Source organism: Capra hircus, chromosome 23, assembly GCF_001704415.2.
Source record: "Capra hircus breed San Clemente chromosome 23, ASM170441v1, whole genome shotgun sequence".
In the NCBI taxonomy this organism is placed as follows: domain Eukaryota; kingdom Metazoa; phylum Chordata; class Mammalia; order Artiodactyla; family Bovidae; genus Capra; species Capra hircus.
The window spans coordinates 41,559,130-41,567,627 of NC_030830.1; the positions used below are offsets into that span (position 1 = coordinate 41,559,130).

General features: G+C 45.3%; 1 protein-coding gene across 2 annotated transcripts; it reads left to right on the forward strand.

The window, feature by feature from the left end:
* On the forward strand, positions 335-8,074 carry LOC106503481 (rano class II histocompatibility antigen, A beta chain-like). 2 transcript variants are annotated; one of them, XM_018039318.1, is made up of 6 exons: positions 335-485; positions 3,725-3,994; positions 5,948-6,229; positions 6,784-6,894; positions 7,146-7,173; positions 7,770-8,074. In XM_018039318.1, exons 1-5 carry the CDS (start codon positions 383-385, stop codon positions 7,151-7,153), a joined length of 774 nt encoding a protein of 257 aa, XP_017894807.1. In that variant the 5' UTR covers positions 335-382; the 3' UTR covers positions 7,154-7,173; positions 7,770-8,074. The 2 variants fall into 2 exon arrangements, with proteins under 2 accessions (XP_017894807.1, XP_017894806.1); XM_018039317.1 differs by lacking the exons at positions 7,146-7,173; positions 7,770-8,074 and having other exon boundaries at positions 6,784-7,070.

An 8,498-nucleotide genomic window follows, 5' to 3' on the forward strand; every position in this document is an offset into this window, starting at 1 on the left:
TGAATATGAGAACCGGAAAAGTTGAAAAAATGTCCCAAGAAGAAATACGCCAATTCACTTTCCTTTTTGGTTCCTGAAATCTCCAAGCACATTTTCAGCGATCCAGTTCAGTGGGTTTTGGTGATGACCTAGTGATGGGTGCCTATCAACGGTCCATGAATACTTTTTGAATGGAGAACTTTCTTTGTAGGTGTTTACCCAGAGACAAATGAGATCCCAAGTCACCGGATTGATTGGCCTTTCCCCGAGGTACTGTCCAATCCTAAAGTTCACAGGTTTTCTCATTTTCCTGCTCTGCAAAGTGAAGCGTCGGGTCCGTTGGTGGCAGCTGCGGTGACTGCCAGAGCTTCTCGTACACCGTTTCTGTTTCAGGGGTGGAAAGATGAGGGTGACCATCCCCAGGAACCCTGGGACTGTGGCTGGAATGGTGATGGCTGTGTTTCTGGTGCTGAGGATCCCCGAGGCTCACTGCAGAGAGGCTCCGAGTAAGTGCTCGACGGCTGCTTTTCAGAGCTCTCCAGTCTGGGAATTAACCTCTGATGTCTCTTTGGTTTAGGGCTGGATGCAGTGCACTCTGGCCAAATCGCAGGGAGAATTTAGAAGAGCTTCTATCAAGGTCCAGAGTTCTCCTCTTCAGAAAAAAGAATGTTGCTAGATTCCTTTTTGCAACCTCTGCGTTTAGAGGGAAGGCTAGTGTCTCTCAGGGAAAAGACTTTGGGATCGCAGAGTTCTGGCAGAAAAAGAGAAAGTCCATTTCTACACCAGAGGCCAGGCAAAATGAGAAGCATTAAGACTGCTCAGAGAGTAAGTGGCAAGGACTTCCTGTCTTAGGCACTCTTTGGGGCAAGGGGTGTTTATGTCTGCTCGGACTGAAGGTTGGAGAAATTCAAGACAGCTTTACTCTCTGAAGAGGGTGAGCTCCTTGAGTGCGAGCTGCAGGTCCTCAGGCCCTTTGCTGGGTCTGAGAGGAGAAATGGGAAGGGTCCAGGCAACGACTGTCACTAATTCTGAGTTTATGTACAACCCTGAATCCATATTGCTGAGGAATAGGGCTGTGAGACTAGTGAGAAAAGAAGAGAATTAATATTTACTGTGCATGCACAGATTTCCAAATCCTGTAGTGATACATTATACACAAGCACATGCACACAGATGACTCTAGGGTAAGTGTTGTTAGCCACCGTTTATTTTTAAACATTGGTTATTTTGGAATACAACATTATTTGTATAACACAGACATTATGCAAAACATATATGGAAAGTTTAATAAAAGTGATACAGAAATATCCAAAAAACCAACAACCAGGTCTGAAATGACTATGCCCAGCACCCCAAAAGACCCCCATGTCCGTCTTCCCAAACACGCCCACTTCTAATTTCCAGAAGTCAGCTCTATTCTGACTCTTCCAATCTTAATATTACTGCTTTTCTTCACGGTTTGGACATATATGAACATGTCCTTAAACAATATAGCTTAGTTATTTCCCTCTTTACATGTTCTACAAGTTTTTTATTGTTGCCAAACTATTTCTTATTGAAGAATAGTTGGTTGACAGTGTTGTGCCAATTTCTGCTGTACGGCAAAGTGACTCACTTGCTGAGTCACATTTACACACATTCTTTTTTGTTCTTTTCCACGACGGTGTATCACAGGATGTTGACTAGAGTTCTGTGTGCTCTACAGTAGGACCCTGTTGTTTATTCACCCTGAATGTAGCAATTTCCTCCCCCAAACTCCCAGTCCATTCCTCTCCTTCCCCGCAAGCTGCTAGAAACCACACACCTGTTCTCCACGTCCGTGACTCTGTTTCTGTTTTGGAGACAGGTTTGTTTGTGCCGTATTTTAGATTCCACGTTTAAGTGTTACCATATGATATTTGTCTTTCTCTTTCGGACTCACTTCATTTAGTATGATAAGCTTTGGTTGCATCTGTTCTATGAATGTATTGTCTCACTTCTGCTCAGAATAATGTTTGAGCTCTGTCATAGATCTTTCATATAACAATCATCAATCCATTTTCATTGTTGTGTAGGATATCCCATGTTATGAGTGTGCTACAATGTACTTACCCATCCTTTTTTTTCTTTTATTTGAATTTCAAAGGTAGCACATATTCATTGTAACAATTTCAAACCTTATTAATATAAAGTCAAAAGTAGAAGTAACTTCTTTCCCCTTCCTCTCCCCTTCCCCCACCCCCAGTTCCACTTTCTGGAGAGAATCCCTTTATCAGTTAGGTGATAACCATCCAGATTTTTCTCTGTGCAATGGCAAATATATATGTTAATTGCCAAGTTTATCTCTGCTCGCTGTCTCATAGGACACACAGGCTTAACAAGGACAAATGGACTGTGGACTTTCTCCACTAAACTTCTTTCTCCCCCAGGTTTTCTCCTCTTTGTAAATACCACCACCATCCCACCCAGACGTTCAGGCCCTGAGGCTGGGGGACGTTCTTGAGTCCTTCTTCACTGTAGGACCCCAAGTCCAATCTGCTGGCTCTGTCTCCAAAATGCGCCCCTGCCCAGACACTCGTCACACCCTCCACTGCCAACCACCTGGCCTAAGCCCTCCTGTGCTTACCCATTTCGATGTGCACTTTTAGATTGCTTCTACTTTTCCCCCTATGTATCCTGGAGCATATGAGCCTGCTTTTTCTTCGGCTGTATATTTAGAATGGAATTGGAGGTTCAAAATGGAATATGTATCTTTAAAACAGAATATGCAAAAGTTATTCAAATTGATTGCTTCTTATAAAAAGAACCCAGTTCTTGGCATTTTTTGGTATTTTAGATGTTATGTTTTCTTATCTGGTAGATATAGAGTTTTGTATTTCACTGTATTTTTCTTTTGAAGTGTAGTTGATTTACAATGTGTTAATTTCTGCTGTACAGCAAAATGATTTAGTTATATATATATATACATCCTCTTAAAAAATTATTCTGTTCCACTATGGTTTATCACAGGGTATTGAATACAGTTCCGTGTGCTGTACTGCAGGAACTTATTCTGTCCATTCTTATATAACAGTTTGCATCTGCTCATCCCAAACTCCCACTCCATTCCTCCCCTCCCAAAGGCAGTGTCTGTATTTCACTGTATCTTTAACTTGAATTTCTTTGATTTTAATGAGGATGGGCAACTCTGCCTATGTTCATTGTCTACTTGTGTTTGGTCTTTATTGTAGTACCTATTTTGACATTTCTCCTTTTTTTTCCTATTTTATCTGTTATTTGTTTTTAAGAAATAAAAAGAATACTATACTCCAAACCAAGCACGTGGTCACCCCATGCTTTACCAATATTTGTTGGCACTTCCTGGCTTGTCTTTTCATTCCCTTAAGATATCTTTTGATGAGCACAAGCTGTTATTCTAATGAAGTTGATCATTCATTTCTCCTTTACGACTTGTCATTTTCATGATTTGCTGAAGAAATACTTTATACTTCCAGAGTCATGAAGATGGTCTCAGATTTCATCTCTAATGTATTGGCAGGATTGCATTTCATACTCAGAGCTTTAATTCATCCAGGTTTAGTTTGTCCAGGGTGTGAAGAATGGTCTAGCTTCATTAAATTTTTCCCAGGGATACGATTCTAAGGGTTGAGAGCAGATTTTATTTAATCATTTGGTACTTTCCTTCTGTCGTCCATGCCTCCCTAAGACAAGTGGCTGGTTGGGATGCAAGGCTGAACTAAATCTCACTCCACGGGCTGTCCCGCAGAGAATTTCGTGTACCAGTTTAAAGGCATGTGCTACTTCACCAATGGGACGGAACACGTGAGGCTTGTGGCCAGACAGATCTACAACAAGGAAGAGATCCTGCACTTTGACAGCGACCTGGGCGAGTTTGTGGCTGTTACAGAGCTGGGCCGGGTGTGTGCTGAGATCTGGAACACCCAGAAGGACCTCCTGGCGGAGTTTCGGGCCTACGTGGAGACGCTGTGTAGACGCAACTACAAGGAGACGGTCGGCTCCACTGTCCAGCGGAGAGGTGGGTTTAGGTCGGGCCGAGATGCCTTCACACAGAGCCTCGTGGGGAAGGACGCAGGAAAGTGATCTTTTGTGGTTTCCCAGCATCTTGGGGGGACCAGGAGGGGTGTCAATCTCTAAGGGGGAAAAATGTTGGAAGGTCTGGCAGGGTAGAGTTGGGAGGGTGTGAAAATCACTGGGGGCTTCCCAGGTGGCACTAGTGGTGAAGAACCCACCTGCGAGTGCAGGAGACCTGAGAGGCGTTGGGAACAGTGTCTGGCAGCTTCAGTCCTTCGAATGTCCCAAGCCCTGGCCGTATCTGGTGGGGCTTCTGAGTCCCTGTCACCTCCTAGACCCCACACCTTCCTAGAGCATCTGACTCTTAAGTACTTCCTTCATCCTTACCCTCGCAGAAGTAATTCTTCGTCCTTGAAATGCTCTCCTTTTCTCCACCTTCCCTTTTTTTCTCTATTGAAATCTCTCATCCTTTTAGTCCCAAGCTCAAGAGCGGTGCTTCTGTCCGCTTTGCTGGGGAGCTAGGTGGAGCTGGCCTTGGTCCTCCAGCTGTGAGCACAGCACACTTGGCATATATGGACCCGTGCACATGTATGGTATGTATATACAGTTTAAACATTATCCTGTCTGTTAGCAGATGCAAGCTATCATATACCGGATGGATAAACAACAAAGTCCTGCTGTAGAACACAGGGAATGATGTTCAATATCCTGTGATAAACCACAATGGAAAAGAATATGAAAAAGAGTATATATGTGTACACATATATAATTGAGTCACTTAGCTGCATAGCAGAAATAAACACATTGTAAATCAACTATGCGGTGGTTTAGTTGCTAAATTGTGTCTGACTCTTATGACCCCCTGGACTATAGCCCGCCAGGCTCCTGTGTCCATGGAAATCTCCAGGCAAAAATACTGGCATGGGTTGCCATTTCCTTCTCCAAAAAATCAACTATACCTCAATAAAAATCAACTGTACTTCAGTAAAATCAACCCTACTTCAGCAAAAAATTATCCAGTCTGTGTTACAAAGAGCTTTCACATAAATGATCTTGTTCAAGAAACCAGTGACTGCTAAACAAAGGTATTCTTCTCTTACAAAGTAGGCTAGCATATAAGCTAAATAAACCCAGAGCTGGAATTCTAATAGGTGACAAATATTTGTTATTTTTGTGGGTGTGCATGCAAGCATGTTAAAAGAGCATTATTTATAACAAAGCCTGAAAACAACCCAACTTTTCATCAAGAAACAAATTGAGGCATAACTATATAGTAGACTACTACTCAGCAATTAAAAGAAATAAACAGGGATTTCCCTAGTGGTCCAGTGCAGGGGTAGTGGGTTCTTAGTTCTTCTTGGCCAGAGAACTAAGGTTCCACATGCCGTGTAGCAACTAAGCCCATGCGCCAAACAAAATATCCATGCTGTAATGAAGGCTTCCCTGCCACAGCTAAGACTGGATGCAGCCAAATACATAAATAAAATGTTAAAAAGAGAAACAAGCGAATGGACAAATGAATTGAGTTATAACCATACAATAGAATAGCATGCAGCAACGAAAGGGACAGGAAACCATTAGGCGGGCGGGTCTCATAGAGACTATGTTGAGATGCAGAAGCGAGAAGCAAGGTGGCACAGATGGCAACGTTCCATTCACACGAAAATCACAAACAGGTAAGATTAATCTATGGTGTCGGAAATCAGAATAGTAATTGCCTCTGGCCACTCCAGTGTTCTTGCCTGGAGGATCCCAGGGATGGGCGAGGCTGGTGGGCTGCCGTCTATGGGGCCGCACAGAGTCGGACACGACTGAAGCGACTTAGCAGCAGCAGCAGCAGCAGAGGTGGTGGTAATACCTGTTATCTGGTCTACTGTAGTTTCTAAGGACAGACTGCAGCCCCTGGTAAGAATTTCTTTGTTGCCTCATTCTCTAATTTTGTCTCTTTTCCTCCTAGTGGAGCCTACAGTGACGGTCTCTCCAGCCAGTACAGAGGCCCCGAACCTCCATAATCTGCTGGTCTGTTCAGTGACAAATTTCTATCCTCGCCAAGTTAAAGTCAAATGGTTCCGGAATCAACAGGAGCAGACAGCTGGAGTTGGGTTCACACCTCTTACTCAGAATGGGGACTGGACCTACCAGATTCACATGATGCTAGAGACAATACCACAGCTTGGAGACATCTATGTTTGCCACGTGGACCACCCCAGCCTCCAGAGCCCCATCACAGTAGAATGGCGTAAGGGCCGCTTCATTGACCCTACGGACTCGACAGAAAAGAAAAAATTCAGGGAGAGCACTGGGTCTGGTGGGGGTGGAGTCCGTCTTCATCCCTCACGTCCTGTGTAACTCCCTGATACAATTTCTGGGCTGGAAGTGACTGAGGACTAGATCCCAGTATCTCAAGTTGAAAGGCATCTGTTGAGTCCTTATCTCATTTTCCCCCCAAGATGTGGTGGTGGTCCCTTCACATGACCGGACCCCTCTCCCCTCTCCTCCAGGCTGCAGTTCAGCCTGAGTAATGCGCCTTCTGAAGTGTTCAAGCTCTGGGCTTTGACGTAGAGGCTGGTATCTGAAGGTGACCCGTGGAGGACAGACAAACGGACATGCCTCCTTGGGGCTGCCATTCTCCCCCCGTCATCCATCAGAGCCCCTCGGGATCTTTGCCTGCCTTCCCCTCCTCTGTCTGGTTTCTGAGCCCCTCTGTCTCTTATACACACGACCAGACTCCAGGCTTCCAGACGAGGATGCTGTGGGCCGTGGGGACACTGATGTGGGGGCTTTTACTTCCAGGGGCACAGTCTGAATCTGCCCAGAGCAAGATGCGGAGTGGAATTGGAGGTTTTGTGCTGGGGCTGATCTTCCTTGGTGTGGGCCTTTTTGTCCACTTTTGGGATAAGAGAGGTAAGGCGCCTTGGGAGAAAAAGGGGAAGACAGGTGCTGGGCTGAAAAGCCTCTGTTGATCCTTCTCTAGTGACTGTCTCAGTGACGTTGGGGTGGTCTTCTTTTGTGGCAGTTGAATCCTTATTGTATGTGGGTGGGAGCAAAGAACGTTCTGGAACTGCCCCCCTCATTTCCTTTTGGAGGCTGAGATAAACAGAGATGTTATTTTCTCACCAGCTGGGTGAATGAGTTTTTATTTCCCTTCCTTCCAGCTAGCTGATCCTGAGGCTTCATCCACAGGTAAGACTCCTCCCCTTCTGGTCTGGAACAATGACACACATAAGATAGACGAAGCTGCGGAGTGGGCTGGTCTGGACTCTCTCATCGGCCTCTGTTATTTCTTTCTTGGTTCACATCACATTCACTCATGTGAGTTGAGGTCAGGGAAAAGTCTGGAACCTTCTGTGCAGTCTCTGCAGGAAACCTCAGAGGTGGTTTCTCCAGAAGAGGACCCAGCCTTTGCTATCAGCCATTCAGGAATGTCTGAATGATGCCCTAGACTCCACCATGACAGGAAGTACTCCTGAACTTGCCGGTAGGAGAAAGGGCAGGACCCACAGTTCTCACCAATCTGATTGGTCCATGACCTGTGCTCAGAACCTGGCCACGTGGCCCTTCAGCTGAAGATGTGTGTTCACTTTGGTAGAGTATGGTCCTTCCCTAGTGCCAGGAGACATAGTGAAGAGCAGGTGTTAGACGAGATTAATCTCAGTGTCCCCAAGGGACCCAGAGGGGCTAGGGCTGAGTCTGCCTCGGGATGGGTGTGACTTGTGAGTCCCGCGTCTCTCCTCCAGGGTTCTGGCACTGACCCCAGTGTTCTTCCTGGGGTCTGTCAGGACTCTTTCCCTATCTTGTCCTGCTATTCTCCGTGGTTCCTGCCTCCCTTCTCTCAAGACCTGTGAACAAGCCAGCTCCGCCCGCATCATCTGTCAGGACCTGACTCCTGGTGACCCAGAAGCAGCTGTCACATGCTCTTTTTGTTTTGATTTTTCCTGAATTTCTGCCCATGACTCAACTTTCCTCTTCGGCTCTCTGAGCTGCCTGCTGAGTCTGTTTGAACCATAAATGGCCTCAACAGGCATTTCTGATCTCGTTCTCTTCTGAAGACTGCCTGTGAATTCAGTGTCAGACTCTTTTATCTTTCCATCAAATAGTTTTCAAAATTAAATAGATTTGTGAATCCCTTGTGTTCCCAATTCTTATGGAGTGTGATGGTGGTGGTCCTGGGGAAACAATGACAAAGCAAAGGTCAGATTCTCAAGTTCGGTTATGTTCCCAAGAAGGTCAGATCCAGGCAAGGAGACTAGAAAGTCATGGGTCCCCATCCTTGGTCTAATTCAGGTATCACGTAACAACATGAAGTGAGGTGTGAAGTAAATTCAATTTTCCATTGTCTGTGGGTCCTGGAAGCTGGGATTGTGTGCAGCAGACTTTTCTGGCTTCTACTACAGTCTACAGTCTGACAAGTTTTTATATATTTGTGCAAGTGAAACGGTTTGGTCCCTTCATGGACCCAATGCCTAATGTGATGAATCAAACTGAGAGCATAAATATCTTCTGTCAAG